The sequence below is a fragment of the Podarcis liolepis genome, assembly GCF_965112155.1.
Source record: "Podarcis liolepis genome assembly, chromosome: 3".
Classification (NCBI taxonomy): domain Eukaryota; kingdom Metazoa; phylum Chordata; class Lepidosauria; order Squamata; family Lacertidae; genus Podarcis; species Podarcis liolepis.
Window position 1 is genome coordinate 96,904,460 of NC_139557.1, and position 25,418 is coordinate 96,929,877.

At 42.1% G+C, this 25,418-nt stretch overlaps 2 protein-coding genes across 6 annotated transcripts in view; one reads left to right on the forward strand and one right to left on the reverse strand.

The window, feature by feature from the left end:
• USH2A (usherin) overlaps window positions 1–18,872 on the forward strand; it is a 430,807-nt gene extending 411,935 nt beyond the window's left edge. Inside the window, exons 65-74 of one of the 5 annotated variants that reach the window (XM_083493951.1) lie at window positions 1,997–2,206; window positions 2,693–2,931; window positions 4,488–4,705; window positions 8,189–8,365; window positions 10,394–10,477; window positions 12,130–12,383; window positions 15,414–15,515; window positions 16,057–16,128; window positions 17,517–17,741; window positions 18,354–18,872. In XM_083493951.1, the coding sequence (XP_083350077.1) occupies window positions 1,997–2,206; window positions 2,693–2,931; window positions 4,488–4,705; window positions 8,189–8,365; window positions 10,394–10,477; window positions 12,130–12,383; window positions 15,414–15,515; window positions 16,057–16,128; window positions 17,517–17,741; window positions 18,354–18,443 (1,671 nt within the window). In that variant the 3' untranslated portion in view covers window positions 18,444–18,872. Of the gene's footprint in view, window positions 1–1,996; window positions 2,207–2,692; window positions 2,932–4,487; window positions 4,706–8,188; window positions 8,366–10,393; window positions 10,478–12,129; window positions 12,384–15,413; window positions 15,516–15,622; window positions 15,687–16,056; window positions 16,129–17,516; window positions 17,742–18,353 lie in introns of those variants that run through there. The other 4 variants (XM_083493952.1, XM_083493953.1, XM_083493954.1 and 1 more) reach the window with 4 other exon arrangements.
• Window positions 18,873–21,961: 3,089 nt separating this feature from the next.
• The window catches only part of KCTD3 (potassium channel tetramerization domain containing 3), a 32,822-nt gene continuing 29,365 nt past the window's right edge, over window positions 21,962–25,418 (reverse strand). The window contains exons 16-18 of the mRNA XM_083494329.1: window positions 24,205–24,389; window positions 23,710–23,848; window positions 21,962–23,208 (exon numbers count right to left, since the gene is read on the reverse strand). Of these exons, the coding sequence (XP_083350455.1) occupies window positions 22,644–23,208; window positions 23,710–23,848; window positions 24,205–24,389 (889 nt within the window). The 3' untranslated portion in view covers window positions 21,962–22,643. The remainder of the gene's footprint in view (window positions 23,209–23,709; window positions 23,849–24,204; window positions 24,390–25,418) is intronic.

The window sequence follows — 25,418 nt, forward strand, 5'->3', positions numbered from 1 at the left end:
AAAGGGAACATCAGAAATATATTGTTTTGGTTGACTGACCAGAATATACCACCTGGTCTACATAGCACTGTCATACCTCAAGTCAGCATTGATGATTGCCGACATTTCACACAGAGGTCAGTTCCATAGTTATCCTACATCCTCTACTGATGTTTCCTGCTGATGAAGAAAAACACAAATGGAGAAGTGGAGGGTTATGGCTCATGCAATAGTCTGGGCTGCTAGGAGGGTCTGTACCACTGCAATGTTTAGCCTTTCCATGCTACCCAGCCTAGCATAAAACTTAGCTGTTGAAAGTTGAATGGACACTCAACTGTGCCAGAAAGACAGAAATATTGAGAGCACTGTAATAGCATTTAACGGAAACCTTAATGAGAAAGAATGATTTTTTAAAAAATAACTGAATTCTTAAATATAGCTCAACCTGTTCCTGCATATGTGTATGTATGTACCTGGGCACTTCCTTAGCTGTTCAAATATGAAGTGTGTTTATTTGAAAAATAAAATCACCTAGCAGTCTAGTCGCTCATGTGTGTGCTGCAACAGTGTAGAAAGTTAGGTTGCAGTAGGATGTTCAGTGAAGCAAGGGAACAATTTCATCTTGCAATACTGTCTGTCACTTGTCATTACCAGAGGTGTTACTAGGGTGAACCTATGGCATGCAGATATTTACCTAAGTATGCCAAATGTTTTGGGGTTGGTTATGAGCTTGGGAATATTAAATTGGGAGGGTGGTCTAGTTTACTGGGTAGAAACACACTAATTTAAAGACTTTATTTAGAGATTATTTGGGGTAATTAATGGGGGTAATGAGAGAGAGAGATGAATTTTATTTGGAGCAGGATTTGTTGCAAAATTAATTGAGGGTAAATGAATTCAAGAGAAGCTGTCTTTGAGTGATCTAGGATGGGGCGAAGATTAACTGAATAAATTATTTGGGGCGATTTGGATAGGAGGTTTGCTGGCTGGCTATGTGAAGTTTAAATTCTAAATGTGTGTTTGTTTAATATACACACAAACTCATTAACAAGCATATGCAAATGTCTTTTGTCTTTTAAGTTCCTAGCAATTTCCGTGCTAATTAGTGTGCCAGACTTGTATGTAGCTTTTTAAGATGTCCAAAATGCCTAGAAAGGTCTGTGAGATGTCTCCCTTACTCTTGAATCTGTCCTGCCACCATAAGACCTTGCAATGGCGCATATGTGCTGTGCGACAACATCTGCATCCACCGTTGGCCTGTGTGGCTTGCCAGTGGGGGAGCTTTGACCTTTGCTGATGTATTACATTTGTTAGCTTCAAGGGATTTTGTATTGGAGTGGGTGTGGCAAGGTTTAGTTGACCAAGCCTGCTTTATCTTTGAGCAAAAATGGTCTAGAAGTTTTGTTGTTATCTTTTAAGTCCTTTATTGATGGACCTTTTTTTGTTTGTTTAATTTGATTTACTCGTTGATTTGATTTGGTGTGTGGGTGTGCTGGTGGTCCATTGTTTGAATTCAGCATTTTTATTCAACCTGTTTAGTTTAAACATCTTTTATAAATTTTGTCATTTTTACCTTCTGTTACATTGTACAGTGGTACCTCGGGTTACCTACGCTTCAGGTTACCTACGCTTCAGGTTACAGACTCCGCTAACCCAGAAAGATTACCTCAGGTTAAGACTTTGCTTCAGGATGACAACAGAAATTGCACAGCGGTGGCAGGAGGCCCCATTAGCTAAAGTGGGGCTTCAGGTTAAGAACAGTTTCAGGTTAAGAACAGACCTCGGGAACGAATTAAGTACATAACCAGAGGTACCACTGTACTTTTATGAGGTTTTGTTCCTTATTAGCCACCATGAATGCTATTTGTAGAAAGGCGGCACACATACTTTAAAAAATAGTAAAATGAATAAATATACCATTATGTGGTGCAAATGAAAATAAGCCTCGTACTCTTCCCCACAGACTACTTAAGGCTGCTTGAAATCTCACAGCTCAAATGTTATTTGTATTTTTAAGGTTTGGTCGGTCAATTCTGCAGGCCGGACTGCTAGCAGCTGGACCCAATGTAAGACAGGCCCAGCCCCTCCTCAAGGACTTCATGCACCTCTATTTGATACAGTGGCATCTACTTCAGCTGTGGTGAAAATCAGTCCTCCACTTAAGCCAAATGGAATAGTCAGTCTCTACAGGCTGTTCTCAAACAATACAAAGGGAAAGGATATGGTGGTGAGTTTTCATCAGACAAATTCTTCTTTTGAGCTGATAAGAATATTTGCTGTTTGATTTTTAGGATTAAAAAAAAAGCAGCACTATGTTTGATTTCATTCCTTTACTCTGCAAATAGGAAAAGGACCACATTTCCAGTGTGGTTTGCTGTGCAATGTTCTGTCCTTTTTCCAGGGCCAGATTTAGGTTTGATGAGGCCCTAAGCTACTGAAGGTAATGGGGCCCTTTATATGTCCAGCTGTCCTTTGTCAACAACAAATTGTCGCTGTTTTTTGTGTTGAATATATGCTATGTGGTAATTTATGGACCTACACAACACAAAACACTGTTGCTGTTTTATTTTATTTGTTTTTCATCTTACATTTTGGAAATGTACACCCAGTTTTTTTCCTTTTAATTTTTTTTGGGGGGCCCCAAGAAAGTGGGGCCCTAAACTATAGTTTGTTTAGCTTTTACTTAAATCCGGCACTGCCTTTTTCTTATCAGCTGTCAGAGGGAACAGCCACTCAACAAACCATCCACGGACTGAGGCCTTTTACCACTTATTCTGTTGGGGTTGAAGCCTGTACCTGTTTCAGCTGCTGCAGCAAAGGACCCGTGGCACATGTCACCACACAGCCAGCTCCACCCTCACAGCAGCCTCCTCCCTTCATTCACAGCATGACCTCAGGGAATGCGTCTTTGCAGTGGGATGCCCCTCGGGAACCCAATGGCATTGTAAGAAGGTAACTGCTGGAATATACTTGGTATCAGAACTAACATCTGTGCCGGCTGGACTGCCTCTTCAGTTGATTCTCAAATGTCTGTCTTCCATTTTCTGGTCACTTTAACAGCATTCACACCTGGCACCAATAATAGGAAAGAGGCTAAAGGGTTTTTATTTTTTGTAAGTGGCATGAAGGAAAAGACTCGGGGGATTTCAAAGACTGCCTAAGGAACACAATGCCCATTGATGTTAAAGAGCTTTATCAAATGGAATCTCCTTGTAGGAGATGTTGGAACTCAGTTTTACTCAGAGTAAACCCATTTGCATTAATGAATATGACTAAGTGTGGTCCATTTTAGAGGGTGTACTCTGAGAAACACTTAGTTGAATGTCACTCAGTGTACGCATTGCCTTCAAAACAAACTGGAATCCTAGCAATCAGTGTTTGGTGGGGAGAAGAACAGACTGAATCTAGTTGCTCCATCCAAACAGCTGGTTGGTGAGATTCCAAATGTTATCAGGTTGTTTATATGCAGCCATGGTTGCTGGACTTGGCTGGAGACTATATGCTACACCCTTTCACCAACATGGGGAAGGGGTTATTGGTTTGGTTTGTTCTTGCTTTTATTATGCATTTTGTGTTTTTTATCTTGTATTTCTGTGTTGTGAACTGCCCTGAGATCAATGGATGAAGGGCAATATACAATTTTAACAACAACAACAAGGAATATACAGGCAATGACCTGCTACCATTCGCATATTGCCAAATTAGAGGCCTATAGCTTAGTAAACCCTCACCATCACAGTGATTACATCATCTGAACTAGCAAATACCAAAAAAATTCAGTGTCTTGTTGATGCCACCAAACTTAATTTTCCTTAGACAAATCAGGAATGAATATCAGTGCCTAAGAAAACTAGGCAGATTAATTATCTGTTCCTTTGGAACCGACAGTCTTGGAAAAATCCCAGGCATATAGATACTAGCTGTCTACAAATCAACATTGGCCTCTCCTCTTCTTCTTGCCCTTGCCCTACCCCACTGCACTGTTTACCATCTAGTCGCCCCCCTACCATCTAGTTTGGAAAACTCAAAACCCAACACACTATTTTGTGACATGGATTTTAGAAATTTGTTGTTGGCGTGCCAGAATTTGTAACATTTTTTCCCAGACTTATAATGTATTAGGGTCCAAGCATTTGCAAATATGATGCTGGCACTAAGGATCTGGAGAGATTTGTGTTCATCCCTAGACATGCAGGTCTAGTTACTTAAAAAGTTATCACTTCAATATTTTCAATACTGGCATACAGTTGAGTTTTCAATAATCATTGTTTGGTTGGTTGTAAGATGCTCTGGGTTGCGCTGGGCAAGATAAAATGACTAGAAAATTCAATATATCATCATCAGTGGGCATACAGTTAGAATATTGAATGTGATGTGCAGAGTTCTGCAGCAATTAAGTTGAGAGCAGGTCCTTGTGTTTGACCAGCATCAAGACACATAAGCAGGAAAGGTAAGCTTGTGTTTACCTGCTAATTGTGGCTCATCAGTGCTTCCATCTTTTCCTCCAGGTATGAACTCCACATGCACACATCCTGCCCTTCCTATTTGCAGCCAAGAGAAGCAGCTTGTAAACTTGGCCCTGTTGAAGTGAAATATGCGGGAGATGGCCAGCGCTCCAATGTGAGTGATCTACAGCCTTATACAACCTACAACCTGAGGGTGGTGTCTTACAATTCAGTAGGAAGCACTGCTTCAGAATGGATCAGCTTCACTACCAAAAAAGAAGGTGAGTTAATGCAGGAGAGTATAAGAAACGTATTCTGCCACTTTATATGCTTAGAGCATGAATGGGAACGTGTGACCCTCCTGATGTTGTTGAACCACAACTCGCATTATCCTTGGCCATTGATCACTGCGGCAGGCACTAGTATGTTTAGTTTTACTGTATCTTGTTTATTATTGTTTTTAATCATCTCTATGGTTGCGACAAACTTTTGGGGGTTTATGCCATGGTGTGTAAGCATTCTCCTGTCTTAGCATCTTTACAATGGTGGAGATGGCAAAAGAGTGTGGTACATGGGGGGAGGGGGCAGTGAGGAGCAATCCATCTATTTCATTTCAAAGAGCAAGTGATAAGAGCTGGTAGGAGCAATTTACCAAAGCAATGTCCCTCCACCAACTTCACACTAGAGGCTTACATTAGTCAACCATTGGCAAGCAAAATAATGGCAGCCCAAATAATGCTATTATAGCTATATTGGTTGGCTTGCCTTTGAAAACCTTTATTTGGTGAAGACTGCCTTTTTCTTTTTTGGCTGGACATTTATTTCAACACATTCCTATTAACTCAGTGTTAAAGTTACTGAAAATTAGTGATCTGAAAAGCAGACTTCTCTGCAGCTTTACAACAATGGGTTTGCAATGAAAGGTTGGCCTCCTAGGAGCCATCATTACAGGTCACACTGATTATATAGTCTAGTTAGTTAATTGCTGTATTAATTTATTCAGCTTGTTAACTCCATCAGCTCCTCAGGTTTCTTGTATGTGCACCCTGGGTTCTTTGTTTCGCTTTCCTCGGTAGGTTCTGACACACATAATTTAAAAGAAGGAGTCACTGGCTTGTAGACTTTCTTCTTTCCTTTAGCACAGAGCCAGAATCATGACAAATGAACATGCCCACCTTGTGTCCACAAAGTTACTTTCATCTAACACAGTATTTCAAGAAGAGTGTTTGATTATATACTTATGTATGATGCTATTGATTGATTATTTGGAGCAGTGAAATAGATGGCTATTTGCAATACTCTCTAACTATTTTTGAAAGTAATGCTTTGAGAGGAAAAATCAAAAGAATAAAAATGAATGGATGCCAAAAGACATAATTTATTCTTGAATGAATATAGTTTGGAGGGGGGAATTAACTCCATTGACAGTTTTAGATTAAATTACCTTAAATATTAATTCATTATGAAAAATGGCTTCCTTGTGTATTTAATAATATTAAAGATAATTAACAGCTCTAGAAATATTTAATGTTCCTGGCACATTTATGGGAATGCTCACAATTCCAGCAATTGCAAGTGAAGTGCAACTTTTTTAAAGTTGTGATGAGTTAGTACAGTTCTGATCCTTTCCACACATTCTGTATAACATTATTTTGTTTGTTTGTTTGTTTGTTTGTTTATTAATATATTTATATACTGCCCTTTACCAAAAGGCCACATGGCAGTTTACCACATAATATGTAACATAATTATTGCACAGCACAAAAACTGAAAAGCAATTATTTCCGTACAACTAATTAAAAAAGCAGCAGCATCAAACCACTCATAAATTACTTCTGGCACCATTCCCTTCATCCAAAAGCCTGCTGAAGCAGGTATGTCTTCACCTGTTTCCTAAAGGAAAACAATGATGTGACTAGATGCATCTCAGTGGGGAGAGTATTTCACAGACAACCTAAAGATTTGGATTAACCAAACAGCAGTGCATTTTTTGCAAACGCTATTTAAGAGTATGTGTTCTCTCTGAAATATTTTATGTGTGAGATAGTTCATGCTCAATCTTGCTTTATACCTAGAACTTTATACCTAAGTTTAAGTTTTATGGAAGTTTATTATGTTATTGTGTCTGTACTAGCTGCTATGCCACTTCTCTTTTTGCTCAACAACCCCCTCACCAAAGCCAACCCTACCCTTACTCCCCAAGTTTAATCCTCTCCCTGCAGAGCTTGCAAAAACCACCCCTCCCTTCTTCCCTCCCTTCTTCTCTTACTTAGACTTTGTCAAACCTCTACAACTTGCCTGGGTTGCTCACTTGCTTTCTCGCCTAGGCAAGCCACCTCCTTCCTCTTCTTTCTCCTTGCCAAAGTCACCTCCCCTCTCCCCCTACACCATGCCAAAGCCACCTTCTTCCCCCCACAATTCAGTGCTCCTGCCGCCACGCTGAGCTCCCCACACTTGTCCTTTCCCTTTTGGTAAGCAGCAGTGACTCACAGTTTTGGGAAGCCCCACCCATGTCACCTTACCAGCCATTGCTGCATAGCTCACAAAAAAAAAAAATCTGTTAAAAAATCCCTGCTTGTATACTTGTTTGATGGGTCATGTGGACTTCCCACCTGGGTCACCTACTGGCCTGGCCACCCTTCTCCATCTCCCTCCTCCTCAGCCTCCAACACTGCTAAGGTGGTCCATCAGCTCTGAGAACCCAGCTTGTCTTCACGCTGTATTTTGCAGTGCTACCTGTCAGCAGCCACACAAACTGCAGTTTGATGACATCCTTACAATTTTATTGTATGTATAGATATGGGGGGAGGCCCATTCTGGCTGAAATGCATTTGGCACCAACAGCAACATCCTTCCTTCAAAACTGTACAGAAAATATGTGTGTTCCCATGTACCTATGGGAGCAGCCATCTCCCCGCCCCCCCCCCATGTTCCTGATACAGTCAAACTTCGGTTCTCGAACAGCTCCGTTTTCCAACATTTCGGCTCCTGAACGCCGAAAACCTGGAAGTAAATACTCCGGTTTTTGAACGTTTTTCAGAACCCAAACATCTGACATGGCTTCTGCTTGAATGCAAGAAGCTCTTGCAACCAATTGGAAGCTGTGCCTCGGTTGTCGAACGTTTTGGAAGTCGAACGGTCTTCCGGAACAGATTACATTTGACAACCGAGGTTTGACTGTAGCCTTACAGGGGCCTGGGTACATGGGTATAGTCATCCTTTTATCTCTACAATAGGTAGCATCACTGGATCTGGGAGAAAGCCAAGGTCAAACAGGCAAGAAGTAGGCAAGGATGTGATGGTCAGGGTTGAGCAAAGTAATGGCAACGAGCGTTGAAAAGCAAATTCAAGGAAGTTCAGGACCTGCTCTTTGGCAGGGTCAAACCAGGAAGCTCTAACTGGAGCTGTCAGTCATCTTCCTATCAGCCTCCTTATGGGAGCTCCTGGGAAGGTGGATCCAAAGACAACAGAGCAGATTGTGACTTAAGGTGAGCTTGTTGAATTGCATTAGAAATGATTATTCCTGACACTAACAAGTGGTCCTCTAAGGATTATTACTGAATAAATGTATGTGAAAAGTCCTGAACATTACTACGCATTAGTATCCTCCAACTGTAGCAGCCCACGTGCTCATATCGTGCCTTCCTTCTCCATAGCAGAGTGTGAAAATGGCTCTAGATCTTATACAGATGTGTTTAATCTCTAAAAACTAAAGAGGCATTTATAAAAAAAGACTCTTTTTTCTGCCTGTTTTCTTCTGCCAGTACCGCAGTACGAATCTCCATTTACAGTTGTCAGCAATTTATCCACTCTCTACCTTGACTGGAGTCACACCTTCTCACTGAATGGGCTGCTGAAGGAATATGTGCTAATGGAGGGAGGGCAACGCATCTACAGCGGCTTTGACACCACTCTGTATCTGCCAAGGACATCCGACAAAAGTCAGTTTGAGTTTCACAATTCTGTTTCTTCTGGCTAATGCGTCACATATATATCTAGTTTTATGAGGTACCTTTATACAATTTGCACCCCACCTTTGGATCAACTGCAGCAACCTATAGAGTGATTGCCAAGTGATACTCAGAGTAGACCTACTGGAAATTAGTGGCCTCAAGAACATAAGAAGAACCTGCTGGATTGGGCCAATGGCCCATCTACTCTGCATCCTGTTCTCCCAAGGCCACTCTCCCCTCCTGCGGTATCAAGCAACTTGTATTCAGAAGCATCACTGCCTCTGAGGGAGGAGGTGGAGCATAGCTATCATGGCTGGTATCCATTGATGGGATGTATCCTCCATGGAATAACTTGCATTAGTGTTGTCGGAGTACATGCAAAGAGACAGTTGACATTTGTAGCTATCGTAGATTGGGGATGGAGGGTATCTATCAGCATGTGCAGACCAAAGCAAATTCAGGCCTCCTCTCCTTGAGCACTGGAGTACTGATAGCAATACAACCCCCTGGGCCTATCATTAAGGGCAGGAAAAATGGAGATGCAGCTGTTTCACTATGCATTAAATGCAACATGTACCTTGACACTGAATTAACATTACTTAGCTAACAAGTTGGTGAGGTGTGAGGAGGACTTAAGACTTCTGTTGTCAGATGAAAGGGAGAAATACACTCACGCCCCAACAGACTGCTGGGAAATGTGGTTCTCAGGCCTTAGAAATATGGAATCTGTTTGGCAGATTCCTTCATGTGTATAGAGCTGTTCCCGGAATTGAAGCCAAGTAGAGTTTTATGCGGGCGGCGCTGTGGTCTAAACCAAGCCTAGGGCTTGCCAATCAGAAGGTTGGCGGTTCGAATCCCCGCGACGGGGTGAGCTCCTGTTGCTCGGTCCCTGCTCCTGCCAACCTAGCAGTTCGAAAGCACGTCAAAGTGCCAGTAGATAAATAGGTACTGCTCCAGCAGGAAGGTAAACGGCGTTTCCATACGCTGTTCTGGTTTGCCAGAAGCGGCTTAGTCATACTGGCCACATGACCCGGAAGCTGTATGCCGGCTCCCTCAGCCAGTTAGTAAAGCAACATGAGCTAGGGAGGTGTGAGGGGGACTTAAGAGTCGTCCGCGACTGGACCTAATGGTCAGGAGTTCCTTTACCTTTAGAGTTTTATGCAAGTATCAGAACATACAATGGGCTCTAGATCAACTACCTCCTTTATTGCCTATTAAACCCTTTGTTATGCTTCTAGGGCAACGTAAGAGTACTTTCTTTTGGTCCCTTCTCACTTTTTGTTCTGCAGACACAGAAAGTCATGCCCAAGTCTGAATACTTGCAATATCCTTAGTGGGAAGGCATTAACCATACCACATGCAGTAATAGTTGAAATACTTAATAGGGAGACGATAAAAGGAGTTTTCCGTCTTCAGGAGAAGCTGTTTTCATAGAATTTTGAATTTATATGCTAATGATTACATTTTGTATATGAAATAGATCAATAGCCAGACCCGTCCTACATTGCAGAGGACAGTCCTATGTTTGAAGGGCTGTAATTCTTTCTTTCTGAAGGCCCCCACCCAGGAGGGGAAGACTGACTGGATGCCATGGATGGCAGGGCCAGCCCATCCATGAGGCAAGATGAGGCAACTGCCTCAGGTGGCAGGATCCACAGAGACAGCACATCCCAATGTAGAACTTTATCCCCCACTCCTTCCTGATGTAGATCTTCACTCACCCCTTCTTCCCTGGTGGGGAGGGAGGAGCCATTTTGTGCTGAAAACTCTTGGGCTGGCAACCCCAACTGTAGGGGAGGGAATATGAACCTCCAGTTGGTGCACTGCACTTTGAGCATAGCAAGCAAGCAGCCAGGCAGGCAGGGGGAAAGGAGGTTTCTGTCAATCAATGCTGGTGACAGGCCATGCCTCAGGTTTAAAGCAGACATATTTAGAGAATTAAATAAGCAGAACAATAAAACGACAGAATAAGAAGTTTATACAGTGTGCATGTTTTAATCATACAGTGTTGTTCAGTCTATTCTTTTCAGGTTTCTTGTACCACTGACCAAGGAAGTGCAGTAACACCTGTGATCAAATACAACACTGCTACAGGAATCGGTAAATTCACAAAGGCTCCTCCTTGCCATTGCGTGCGGATTTGCTGTCAAATATTACCAGTGCACATGGGCTCTGTGTGTATCTCAAATAATGAAGTGATTCAGATCATGATTCCATGTACCTGGGTGGGATCACACAATTAACATGGCATTTCAAGGTGGATTAGACAGACCCCTTAAACTTCCAAGTGGCTTTACAGCCTTGGTTTATCCAAAAGCACAAATTTTCCACCTCCCCTCTTTTATTTTCTGAGAAACAAAGCCAGACTGACTGGAGAAATGGCCAGAGCTCGATAGGGAGAGAGACAGAGGACTCTTTCATTTTGCTGGGCACAGTGAGTTGTTTTCCAAGGCCACTCCAAAATCACAGTGATTTAGGGGAAGGGAGGTTTAGGCAAATAATCAGTGTTGTCCTTCATGTGGGTTTTAGTTATGTTTTAGTTATGAGAGCAGGGCATTAGTGGTGGAGTTAGAACACTGGGGTGGCTTGCTTCTTTCCCAATTATTATTTTTGCCTAACAAACAATTAAAACTCATAGCTTACTTTTTCTTCAGGGAGGGTACTTCCAGGGAGAAAAAGAAACTGCAACTTCTCCCATTAAAAAAATAATAATAACAAAAATAAAATCGCCTAGCAGGATAGCTCCTATACCCATTTGTCTGAGTGTTAGAAGCTTTCGTGTCCAGGGGCACCTCCTTCACGTCTCCAGTTTTTGAACTGATTGCCCACAAAAGAAACTGGGGGATGGAATATGACTTCTATTTTCAGACCACTAAAAGATAATGTCTGCTCCCGAAAAGTCACCTTTTTAGAGAGGCAGGACCTGTGCTCAGGAATTCCCTGCCTCTGCTGAAAACTTTTCTGTTCCAGCAAGTCCCTGTTTTTACCTTTGTTTAAAATATTTTGCTAACCTTACCTTGTTTTTTAATGATGGTTTGATGCACATTTGTTTTTGATTGTGCTGTTTATTTTAGACATGCTTTATCTTAAATTGACTCTATAGACTTCTTGCATAACTTTTTTTCAGCAAGTGGTTTATAATTTTTTTCAAAAAGAAAGAAAGAATGCACACCCTTTGCTAGAGAGACCAGTGACCCCTTTGAGACTCTTTATTCTATCCTGTTTAAAACTTATTCCTTAAAAAAAGTATTTCTCACCAGACTTCCCTCTTTTAAATCCCCTTCAAGGATTAAATGGACACAGTTGTTGTGGTGTTTTTGGCTTGAGTGCAAGAAAGCTTTTTGCAACATATATTCATGTGAACACACACACATACACACGCTACCTCCTGATAATTGTTTCAGCTGTTCAAGGTTACGTTGATAAATCAGCCTTCGCTTTTACACACACACACACACACACACACACACACACACACACACCCTTCTCTTCCCTGGTAGGTGCCAATGCAGAGGTGATTTCCAACCCAGGCAGCAATGCCAGGGCTTAAAACACAGTCTCCAGAGTGCACTAAGCTTTATGATCCAACCTCCTGGCATATTGAGCCACTGCGGGCCCTTGCAAATGAGCCAAGTGTGACAAACAGCCACCACCATCTTTCCAACACCTTATAAAATCAAACAAGGGGCGAAGATAGATCACACTACATTTTCTCTCTAAAATAATGCGTGCCCACCCTCTTCCTTCCCCAGATATCACAGGCCCTGCGTTAACAACCCCGGGAGATAAGCACGAAGCAGAGGCAAAGCAGGCAACCTTCTACACAGAGCTGTGGTTTGTGGTCCTAATGGCCATCCTTGGCTTGATCCTTTTAGCAGTCCTGCTGTCCCTGATCCTGCAGAGGAAAATAAGCAAGCAGCCGTATGCACGGGAAAGGCCTCCTTTAGTCCCGCTTCAAAAGAGGATGTCGCCGATGAGTGTCTATTCACAAGGAGAGACGCACATGGTACGCCGCTTGGACTGTGAATTGTTTTGCAGGCATGCTCCCCACGTGTGCATGCATGCACGCATTAATGCACGCATGCAGACACCTGCCCACGCATGCACATCTAGATGGAGAAGCTTTTTGGCCGAAGGGAAAACTGCAGCTTCTGCCCTGGCAGTGACTATCAGCCCCGTTATGTGTGCTACTTCACTTTAAGCAATTCTCTCGCAATTTCCCCCTCCACCTAGAGAACATACGCCTTTGGGCAGCCATACAAATGTGAACTAATATAAATAAAGTAATTTGGGGAAATCGTAGAACTGTGGAGTTGGAAGGGACTACGAGGGTCATCTAGTCCAACCCCCTGCAATGCAGGAAACTTGCCCAACCTGGGGCTCAAACCCACAACCCTGAGATTCAGAGTCTCATACTCTACCAACTGAGCTCCCTGGAGAGGCCAGTGGTATCATCTAAGGCAGCTTCCTATGCTCCCAACAGTTAAAGCAAATTCACTAAGCACATGCTTAAGGTTTGCTGCTTGATATGGGGCAGAGGACAAAAGCAGGAGATCTTTGTGGTATTCTCTCCCCTCTTCCCATAATGTTTCGCCATGTGTACTCAGGTCATGTGTTTCGCAACCAGCAGCACAAACTGTTGGAGAATTGCACTGCCCAAGGAAGGGTGCCTAAATGTTTGGCGCGTGACGTGGGGCTGTCATTTTTGGCTGCAGTTCTACGCAACCAAGGGAGTTTTAAAATACTTAGCTTTGGCCAGATGACACCTAAGTAGAGGATAACTCTGCCTACCGCTCAGGATGTGAAACTTGGCAAAGGTACAGTATTTGAAGAGAGAAGCAGCCGCTTTTATCTGTGCCTTGTGCCTTTCTAAAGGGAATCGTTGCAGAATTATATTGCTAGCCATTTCCCCCTCTCCCACATGTGCTGTGTTCCCCCCGCCCCCTTCAGACTGCACAGCATGCTTAAATGTTTCTGTCATTTTCGCAGCTCAAGCCTTTGTTAAAAGCCTCTTAAAAGAGCGCAGCAAGTCAACAATTTTAATTTTTATGTGGCCCCTTAAGGACCTGTCAGTGCTGTGGCTACTCCTTGAGCATTACTGAGTTAGGGGGCCAAGCGGGGGCCTTAAAGGAAAATGTTTGTGTTTCAGGAATGACCCTCAGGAGCTGGGGGATGCTGCTCTCAGCAACATTTCTATGGTGACTCTGGGTGGATTGTAAAGGCTAAATTAGGGCCTGTTTAATCAATTTTAGTTGAGTTTCTGAACTAGTAAAATGAGCTTTGAAAATAGGCTGGTTTGCCTTTTATAGGAATAGTCAGTTGTAGCTGAAAGAAATGCTCAAGAGCACCAGTAAAAACAAAAACAAAAAACTGAGGCTGCAGTTTGATTATAATAAGCCAAAATGTGTGAAAAGTAGGTATTACAATAGGGAGAGAAAAACCTGAGTGTTGTAAATGCTTAATTCAGGCACCCCCTTGTTACAAGGCTGTAAAAGGTTCAATGAAATGGCTTAATAAGCTATTCTCCCCTATTCTTTGTTCTGCCTTCTGCTCCTAGCATCAGGCTCATCTCATAGTCTAGATAGGAACATTTGAAGCTGTGTTCTTCCAAGTCAGACCACAGGTCAAGCTAACTTTGTGTTGACCAGCAGTAGCTGCCCAGGGTTTCTGACCTGGATGTTTCCCTGCCCTAATTATAGATGCTGGGGATTGGACCTGGGTCTTTCTGCATGCAAAGGATGTGCTCTACCACTGTGTGGTCTCCTCTTCAAAATACCCAGGATCCTTGCCTTCCTTTGGTCCCACTTAACCTTGTTAAGAGCAAAGGAATCTGCCTTATACTGTGTGAGACCACGGATGCATCTTGCACAGTGCTGCCTGCAGCAGAAGTAGCCAATGTGATGTCCTTTTGATGATATTGGACTACCACTCCCATCATCCCTAGTCACTTGCCAGACAGTGTGTGGCTAATGGGAACTGGAGTCCAACAGCAACTGTCGGGTACCATTTTGGGTCCACTACACTGGCTGTCCAGGGTTTCAGACATGGCTTTTTCAATGCCATAAGCGGAGATGCCAGGGATTGAACCTGGGACCTTTTGCACACAAAGGCTTTGTGCTACCTCCAAGCTACAATGTTAGCTGCTGGCATTACCAACACTTTGCTATGTTCTCAGTCCCAAATGGTGGGGGAATCTAGGAACCCCCAGTCCACTCGCAGCTCAAATCCAGCTACTGAAAATGAGCTAGGCCTGGGTGGGAGGGGGTCCTCTGGGCCAGTGGTGGAGCTTCATGCTCTGGCAGTGGGGGGTGGAGAGTAGGCGGGGGCGGGGCTGGCCTGTGTCTCCCCCCCCCCAACTCCTCTTCCTCCGCCAGTGCTCTGGGCTATCCCTGCTCACAAGCATCAAGCATGCTGGCCATGCCTCCTGCTGCCCATACATTGAGAAAGGGCCTCACAGGTGGACTGGCATACACATGTATCCCTCCTACACACAAGGGAGGCACCTGGGGCAGTCAGATGGCTATCGATGTATATGTGAGGTCTCTTCTCACACTCACCAAACATGTGGCCGGTGGGTGAATCATCAGCAAGGGGGCAGAAAGAGAGACCCATTTTAAAACAGTGAACTTGAAATTGTCATAGTATATAAGTTTATGCTATTGTGTTCTATATATTATATATTATGGGGTATTTTGTTTATTCGATAAATGTAATTAATATAATATAAATTAAAGCAAGCTTGCCCATCGAGATTTGCCAGCTACCTCTGACCTCAAAAGGAAACTAAAAGCATAGACAGGACAACCTTGTTTCTGCTCTGAGTGTGTCGACAGCGGGGAGAGGTTTACATGTAAAAAGCCGCATTTCCATTCACTCTCTTTTCTAGTTTTCCTTCCCCTTCGCCTTTGGAAGGTTAACTGTCTGAACTGCTGCTCTTTCCCCCATCTCCTCTGTTTTAACTCCTTGTCTTCTCTGCTGCCTTGCCTCTCCTCCTTTATTTCCTGCACCTATGATGTTTCAAAAAATATATATGCAGAAACCCTCTTTCACTGATAATCCCTGCCATCAGCCTCCTCTTGCTACTTCTTTACAAGTCCCTGTCATCTCGTCTTCACAAGTATCACAGAGCTCAGATAAGGTAAGCCTTTGCGATGCATATGTCTGCATAAACATTGAGAAAGATATATTTCTAAACCGCTAGGCAATGTCTTCTTTCTCCATCCCCCACCCCCACCACTGTATTAGATTGAGGGAGTCGCTCTGTTTTATTATCGCTTTCAAGGTCACCCGGCATAAGGTGCAGATAATTGTAAGTGCAGTTTTTTACACCTAACTCAATTACTGGCTTGAATCTGGAACACTCAGCCACTGCAGTCCCATACAAATGCTAGTGAAACTTGCCTCCGAGAGCAACAAATTGGCTTTCAGTTGCCATAAGCCTTCACTGCAAATACCTTCCCATTTTTCTGACTCCGTATAATGGGGCAATTCCTCAGCTGCTACAGATCAACATCGCTTTGCTTGATGGCACCGGAGTTTCACGGGCTTCCTCCTTGCTGGCGCTGTGGCCCGCGCGGTGCAGACATTCATTGCAAGCTAACCTTCCCGTGGAGCATTTGTCACAGCACCCAGGTCATTTAGAAATGCCATTAATACATTTCTTCCCTTTTTAATCTCAGTTTGAGACGGTTGCCGATACGTCTGAGTCCTCAAGCAGCGTCACTCTCAAAAGCTACACAATGCACGCTGAGGTAGTGATTAGTGCGGGTCCGGCCTGGGCGACCAAGCGCTGGCAATGTTCTTGAGTGTTGGCATGAAAGTCTTTTTGCATGACACTTACTTTATAGTGGAAAAGGGGATGGTGCTGAGCATGCTCTTGTATGGTGTTTCATTGTCCAGGTAGCGGAGCAGGTGTAGAACTGGGGTACATAGGCTCAGGCAGAACTAATGGGTTTCTTTAAGAAAATTGAAATTGGGCTGATGAAACAGGGGTGTTTTTTTAGGAGCATAAAAGAGTTGATTTCCATTAAACCACAAACTTGGGATAAACCACACTTGGGAACCCAGGGGGGTTGAAAAGCTGAGTATTTACAGCTAACGCAAACTGTCTCAATCCATAACCATAATATCCATATTAAGAGCATAAAAGCCTGTTGGGTCAGGACAATGGCCCATCTAGTCCTAGCCCAGCACCCTGTCTCAAGGGTGGCCAACCAAATGCCTATAGGAAGCCGATAAACAGGACCCCAACCCAAGAGCGCTATCCCCTTCTGTGGTTTCCAGAAGCTCCTTTGATCTCCTGGGCATGAATGTGGGCAAGTGATGAGTGTGTCAAACCCAGAAGAGCTGCAATTTCATTCAATAAATCCTTATTTAATCCCAACATCTTCTAGAAGAGCAAGCCATGCCCAGGCTTGCAGGCATGTTTCGAACCTTTCCATTGTCTGAGAGCCTGTCCATTTCTCCCTTTAGAGTGCAATTGGAACCGTTTGGTGTTTTATGTGATAAACTATGTGGCATTGCTTCCTCATCTCTTGGGTTTGCTGTGATTGCAGTGCCTGCTTGTGTCTCTGGGCTTTTTCTTACAGGGCAGGTCACTGGGAGAGCTATGTGACCAAACTGTGAAAGCAGAGAATGTACAAAGCTAGGCATAACCCATATTAGCAGAATCTTTAGAGACCCTACTGATCTACAAGCTTAAACCCCCCAGCAGTCATTCATTAGTGAACCAATGGCCCTGCTCACCTTGCAGGCACTGCTCAGCAAAAGGCTGTTGTTGGAGTGAAATGGGAATTGTGCCTGTGACATGCATGTATTGCATGCTTAGCAGGAGATCACCTTGTGAAACTGCATTGCAGAAGGCGATGGTTTCCACAGGGAACAATAGCTGAAGAGAGTGCTAATGATCCTTGCCATGTGTGTTTAATGGTGTTCTGTTATTGGTCATAAACTCTGCTGTGAAGATGGGCTCCTGCAGCATTGTGAAATTAACTCTCATCTGGTCATCAGCTAAGGACAGCTGATGGAAACCAGGGGATCATTTTGTAGTGGAAGCCACAGTATGGTGATACATGGTTTGGTAAAAACTCTTCCTAAGACAACATTTTATTTATTTTGTCTCCTCCTTCCATGCTTCTAGGGATTAGCAGATACAAAAATTCCAGCACCAGTGTCTCCTTTGAGTATGCATAGCAATCAAAGTACTTCCGGCTTTCCAGTACCAAGCCAAAGCCAGATGCAGCGTACATATTCCCAAGGTTCTCTACATCGGAGTGTCAGTCAGCTTATTGATGTCTACGACAAAAAGTCCTTAATAGAAGATACCGTTTGGGATACCATTATTCATGGCCATGACAGTGGTTTGGTAAGTTCTTTTCAAGGGAAGACTGATAAGCTTTTGGGGCCAGTGGCAATTGCAGCATAAAACCCAGTGAAAAGAGAATGCTAGGAAACCCTCTTCCCCCCCCTACAGATGTTAGTAGTCATGAATCCCTGCATTCCACCACTTCTGGCCAATAACCCTTTGCTTCCAAAGCTGTCTGTTCCTCTAAGGCTCCTTTCATCCTAATTTATACAGGGCACTGGGAAAACCCAATTACCTTAAAATATACTTACCCATGTGCACTGGTCTATTAATATGACAGCAATTGATGGCCCAATGTTACAAATGAATGGACCAACTTACATGGTAAGTGTATTTTAATCCAGTTGGGCGTGCATGGAAAGCTTACAAAGATAACTTACCATATGGGAGGAAAACAATATAAGCCAAGTTCATTCCTTTCTATATTTTGAGCCACATCCTATTAAGATTAAATTAAATTATCTACTTAATTGTTGAAAATGCCAACAGCATTCCTGAATTAATATTAGAAAGGCGTTGGGAGGTGAAGAGTTTCCACCATTATGTTCTTGGAGCATAAGCCTCTTCAACAACAACAAAAGTAAATTTATTTATTTGTTTGCTTGTTTATAGTATGTGGATGATGAAGATCTTGTGAGCGCTATAAAAGGCTTCAGTACTGTCACAAAAGAACATACAACATTTACGGACACACCTTTGTGAGTAGTTTTGCCACTGGTACAATGGCATAAGCAGAAGAATATGGAAGGTGTTTTTTCTTCAAGCCATTCTGAACACACTTGCCTTGTTTAGTCATTGTGATGTAATGTGCCTACCAATATGAATTATCTTGATTTTTAAACTTTTTAAACAGCGTCAGTATTACCATATAATACTTATGATAACGCATTGCTAAGAAGGGTAAGATTTCACCCTACAATGAAGATTTTACAGAGTAAATTTTATTTATATAGTAAAGTATGTATTATAAAGTTTTAAAAATGTGCACAACTGAGCCAGAAACCTTTATAAACATTTTATGCTCCGCTTACAAAAGTATGAAGGGAAACCATGGTTGGATGAAATGGTCCATTTGTCAAAAATGAGCCACTGATTATTTATGCTACAACATATATAAAAGTTTGCTTTGAACGTTTCAGTCAAAATGTCTTTGTTTCAGAAAGAAACCAGTAAAAAGTAAATTGCGGTTGTTTCATCCCAAACATGAGAGTTTGGGATTGTGTGAACTTGTCCTGATACAACCATTTTCTTCACCCTACCACTTTTGGCACACCAACAGGAGAGATAGGTCTTGACCTCCCTTGTCTGCATCATCCATTAGCACCATAGTTCTCCTACACCACTTCGGTTTGGTCCTGGGATATTCCAAAGTACATGATCAGGGAAGTAGAGTTTGATATTTATACAGCTGTGTGCATGTTCTTTCTAAAAAAAATGATTACCGAAATGACAGTTTAGTTTGACTCACTTGTACAGTGGAATCTTGGCTCACTAAGAATCCTATTACATACCATGCCGATTTCTTGCATCTCCCTTAAAATTTATAAATTTCCCACTACTGTCCTAGCAAATCTTTCATTATAGTTCTTATTCTGCAGTGGTTTGTTTCCCTAGCTATGTGTTGAAATATTTCTGATTGCCCTGAATTGTAACTGAAATTACAATTATTTGTAGGTCAGTTCCATACCTAGCACTGAGTCCTACTAAATTCTTTGGGATTTACCCCCAGAAAAGTATATATAGGATTGTAGCCTAAATTGTTCCAAAGAACTGATCTAGGAAGTTAGTAGTTTAGGTATAAGCTACATCACTTTGCATCGTTTTTCTTTAAGTTATGTATGTTCTGTGTCAATAGCTAACTTTGGCCGTTGTCTGTAGCAGGTGGTCATCTTATCACTGTTTTGTTAGGCGCAGGTTGAAACAAAGGTGTTGTGTATCTAGTTTTGTGGGCTGGATGCAAGGTGCTACTATCATGCCACTGATAATAACAAAATCCATTCCCTGAAGCAGTAAGGCAGTTTTCAGTGCTACACTTATCACAGGTGCAGATATGTCTTCTGTGGCAAGGGCATAAACATTTCAACCCTACACCAAAATTGAAGATTTGGCTTGGGAAGAACAAGAGTAGAACATCATTTCTAGTAGCAAACTGTTGTGTACAGTGGTGCCTCGCAAGACGAAAATAATCCGTTCTGTGATTCTGTTCGTCTAGCGGTTTTTTCGTCTTGCGAAGCAAGCCCATTGACGGATTAGCGGATTAGCGCTATTAGCGGCTTTTAGCGGCTTATCGGATCAGCTGATAAGTGGTTTAGCGGCTTAGAAAAAGGGGGGGAAACCCGCAGGAACTCGCAAGACATTTTCGTCTTGCGAAGCAAGCCCATTGACGGATTAGCGGATTAGCGCTATTAGCGGCTTATCTGCTGATTGGATCAGCTGATAAGTGGCTTAGAAAAAGTGGGGGGGAGAGGAAAAAACCAGCAGGAACTCGCAAGACATTGTCGTCTTGCGAAGCAAGCCCATAGGAAATTCGTTTTGCGAAGCACCTCCAAAACGGAAAACTCTTTCGTCTAGCGAGTTTTCCGTCTTGCGAGGCATTCGTCTTGCGGGGCACCACTGTATGTGCTACTGACAATAAAACCTTTGCAGTTTTGTCTGTTGATAAGAAAAAGGGAGTCACATTTGAACTCAGTCCAAGTGCACTTCAAACCATAAAGTCCCAAAGGACTGGGCCCACCAAAATTTATACAAGTACTCTGGTTAGATGGTTTATGAAATGTAATTTCATTGTGTATTTAGAGCTGGATACTCTTTTTCCTGTGTTTAATGTTACCTTTTGAAATAGCAGATATTTTCTTTTCTGCCAATATACTTGCAGAGCAAAGGACAAAATATTAAGTTACTTTAAAAGCTGTTTTGTGTATTTTTTTTTTTTACAAAGAAATGCAGTACATTTCATGATATCCCAATTAATAAATGGTTTTAAACAATATTTTTTATTGGGTGTCTTTGACTCATCTTGGTCTATGGTCCTATTTATTGCTTCTATGAGTAGTTTAGGATTACTTTGGACAGACCACCAGCTGGACTTTCTAAGCACTTTTGTCCAGAATATTGCTATAAATTAACTATTGAACAAAAGTTAGAAAATGCCAATATTACTTCCCTAGGAATTTTGGCTTTTTGCTACAGAAGAAATTATCTAGCATTTACAGTGGTCTTCCACAACTTAGTGCCTACAAATGTCTTGGGCTTCCAACTCCCATCAGCCCCAGAAATAATGCATGTGCATTGAGGAGATTTGTGGGTTTCTGGAGCAGTATTTTGTATAATGTGGATACCATCCCTTGTCATGTCCCTTGGATGTCAGGAGGTTTCTGAAGGTGATTAAAGACCTAGTTGCTGCTTTTACCGCTGGATTATTTAAGAAGGTGTGTAGTTGGTGTTCTGTTAGCCAGGGTATTTGGGTGTTCCCTAGTTTGTCTTGTATTGATATGGGCATGTTATTTTTGTAGAAGTCTGTTAGGTGGTGTAGGCCTTTGGCTTGCCATGTTTTTATTCAGAAGTTTTGGGCTGTGTGATGGGCTGGGGGCTTAGTGGAGATGTGGTTGGGGAAAATTTGCCTACTCCCCCCCCCCTTCCTGTGTGATCCTGTTTAGTGATGTGGGGATTTTCCTTTGTTTGTTTTGGAGGAATGGGTATGCTATGGTGGGGGTGTTTCTGATTGTGTCTATCTCAAAGTGTATCCATTGTTTTGACTCGTCTTCTAGAATGTATGGGATTATGCTTTACTGAAAAGAAGGAATGTATACGCAGATTTGAATTGTTCCAGGCCAACTATGTGTGTGGATGGCACAGGAAGAAAAAGGAATGTAAAAACCTTACAGAAACAGAGATATATACAATATACCAATGTTCAAAATTGATTCTAAAGACAGCTACTTCTTTTAGATTCATTGTTTGGTTCAAGCTGGAAGATGGTAAAAGCTCACCAATGCTTTTCTTTTGGTATTCCAAAGCTACCCATTTTTTTTTTGGGGGGGGGGGGAGAGGGTAATACTATGCAATGTCAGATCACAAGTTTAATATGGCCTGAATCTAAATCTCTCTTGTTGCTAATATTTGTTGCGTATTTCAACTGTTAATGCTTTCCAGGAGGTGTTGCCAGTCTTGTAAGCAATAAGTGGTTTTTCTCATAAGTAAAATAATACACAACTATTACGTTCTTTATACTTTAATATTAAAGACCAATATATGCAAAATAATATTTTATAGCATTCAAATCAGTAACAAGATGTTTAGAACTGCAGTATGATTAAGTTAACAAATTGCACCAGGTGATGTATACAAAGTTTATTAATACTAATAAAAAATATGGTGACTCAACAACAGAAAAGGCAAACGTAAGGTGAAGTGGCCATGCCACCCTCTTTCCATTATTATTCCCAGTATGGAACCACAAAAGCATGAAGAGAGACCGAACTCACTGAAGACCAATAAGTAGGCAACATACATTTAAATATTTAGCATGTGCAGAGCCACAAATGGGAATCAGTTACAGACATTAGAAAATGCTCCCCTTACAACAAAAACGGTAGTGCATGCCAGCCTCCATTAAAGAAAGCTTGAAACCAAAGTCTGTACCAGAAATGGACTTCATATTCATTGTTATATGAAGTCAACATCAATTTAGAATACTTTAAAAATGCTTCTGTTGGTTGTGCTGTGAAGCCAAGTCCTTTGTGTAGAATGATGTGTTCCCTATCCTGCTTTATTCTACTTCAAGAACATCTTGAAAGACACAGACTTACAGATGCCCACAGACACATAAATGTAAACATATTATCCAGTTTAGTGTTTAAAACCTTTGATATATATTTCGGATATAAATATCCTTCAGCATTTTTACAAGGTATAATCCTGGCAGTTAGAGTCACTTTTCTTATGCCGTGGGGAAACTGCTGTCTTTGTAGGCGACGGCGAAGCTGCCCCAGATGTTTCAGATCCTCCTTCCACAATACTTGGTGAAGACACCAGATGAGGTGCTTTCTTTCTCCCCAGGAATCCTCCTCCTTCAAACCCACCTTTCTTTTTATTGTCTGCTTTGGCTTCGTTTTCTTCATCAGTTCCCCGTTTCTTCAACTCCAATACATTTTCAGGCACTTTCTGACCATCACTTGCCCCATCTGCTGCTCTGGTAGCTCTTATCTCAAGTGCTGCTATTGAAGCCCTTTTGTCAGTTATGTTTTCACCTGTCCTCTTCACTTCTGTCTGTACAGGACTCTGGTTGCCATTCTGATGAATACCTCTGTCTACCATAGTTTTGTTCAAATTAAAAGCCTGGATCTCTCTGTAGCTGTGAAAACTCTCTGTCCGTCGTGCTCTGGCTAATAAAGGGCTCTCCCTATATGGCCGTATGGAACCGTATGTAGTGGTTTCGTGGATCATTTCACGGTGTTGCAACTGGAGGCTGAAAATATTTTATATGCATGAGTAAGAGCACCAGTATCAATGAACACAGTCACACTGAACAGATACCACAAGCAAGAAACAAGGTATTTTCCTTTTTGAGCATCTATGGTGCTGTTGCTTGTGATGTTACCAGAGCTATTCCACACAAAGATAGTGGAAATTAATGTTAATGGGGGAACGTATCTGATCTTTCTGGGAGGCACCTATTTTGCATATTTAACAAAAATGAAACTTGTAACCTTTTGATAGTTGGGCAGCTGACTGTACCAAAGGAGACTTCTCTGGCTGATATCTACATTATTAGTCACATTGAAGAGTAGATCCAGTAAAAATCAATGAATCTGAGTATGGCTCATGTTGGCTATCATTTTCTGTAACATGCAGTTCTAACAGGGAACCACTATGTCTAACAAAAATCCAAGTCTCAAAATGTTTAAAGTACTGAATGAAAAGATTTGGATTACAATTTACCAGCCAGTACAAACATGCAAGGACATACCTAGAGCTGGATTCGCGCAGACGGCTTTGCTGCATCACTGAAGTGGCTGGGCTGATATTGGGAGTCGCACAGCGAGATGTGCTCAGGTCACACTGATCCAGAAGCTTAAGCAGTTCTTCTTCTGTAGGACCACCCACATCTTTTAAGAGAAAAAACACAGACCAGACACACATGCATTTAAACGGCCATAGTCTGCCCACACTGCATAGCCCATCCAGATCAGCACACTGTCTCATTTGAGCCAAATACTGAAGTAGAACCCTGCCATTTTTTAGCATGCTGTTCCTAGCTATCCAGCCTTGCTGATCTCCTGCAATTCACCCGGAGATCCACCAATAAATCCTCAATCTACCTTCTTCCCACCTCTGCTTTAAGCAATACTGGAACTGCAGTATAGGAAGAATACAACACCCTACTGGATAACTACTAAATCTGGCTTCTTTCATTAATAGAAAAATTGGATTACTGCACATCTGACTATATCAAGGCAGATACCTTTTTCTTCGCTCTTATTAACCATATCCATAGCAGTGGTGAGGTCCCACATCTGAATACTGCCATTCACATGCCCCGTGAAAAGGTAGCGCCGTGGTCTGGAGCCCATCCGACTGGATCCCTCACATTCTCGTACAGTGAAGGATGAAATGGTAGTACAGTCTACAGCCTGAATTTCACATATCCTGCATTAGAAATTGCACAAGGGCACATTAAGTCAACCAATCTGCAAAAACAAGGGCCATTTTCATTTTTAGGTAAAAGCTTAGAGATTACTAGTAAAACAAAAATTGTAACAGAAGTGTTATTACCTGACGAAGAAATCCTTAAACACCAAGACGGCAGTATCTTATAAAATTTATTTAAAGAGTGCACTAAAAATAGGACACTTCTGTTACTACATAACACACCATAGATATTCTCTGCCTTTCAGTTATCCAAATATCCAATCTGACATGCAAGCTAAGAATCAGCAATGCAGCCCTGTGACAGTTATGGAAGGGGGAAGAACCTCAGGGCGCTCATGAGATGTGGTCTGCCAAAGCCAGCAAGTGGCACTGATGTGCTTGTAGGGTTATAGACTGTGGCCATACTATACCATAATATATCATGCATATGTTAAAGAATGTTCTAGAAAATGCTTTGCTCCATAGTGATGTGGAATAAAAACTCAACTGTTTCCATCCCATAAATAGCTATGTAACTGCCAAGAGTCAGAATCCTTGCAGTGCCTTGCTAGTGGTAAATCACAAATTGTCAACTTGCATATTAAGCCGTATCAAGAGGACCACAATTCCTCCCCAAATTTAGTGGGAAATTCAGTGGTAGTCACAAGGTTCTCCTGGAAGCATTTGTTCTATGAAATGTTCTATAAACTGGCATATGCTTTTTTGAAAATTCTGCATAAGTAATTCCAAGAGAAACCTGTGACTACAACTTCTGCTTTGTAATTGAGAACCCATCTCGTTTTAGCGAAGATGGCAGAGTAGATGTTCCCAAAGCAGTGCAAGAGCAAATGCAAAAGAAAAATCTGGAACATCTGAATGCACCCAATGCAAACTGCTGCCATGGGAAGCAATAACCAACACAATTATTTCTGAGATAAAATGGGTATACATGAATGCAGGTTTAATTAACATGTAGAAGGCATAGGTTGATTAGACTATGCCTACAGTAATCAAAAGAGAAGGAGGAGAACAGAAAGAGGTCAAAGT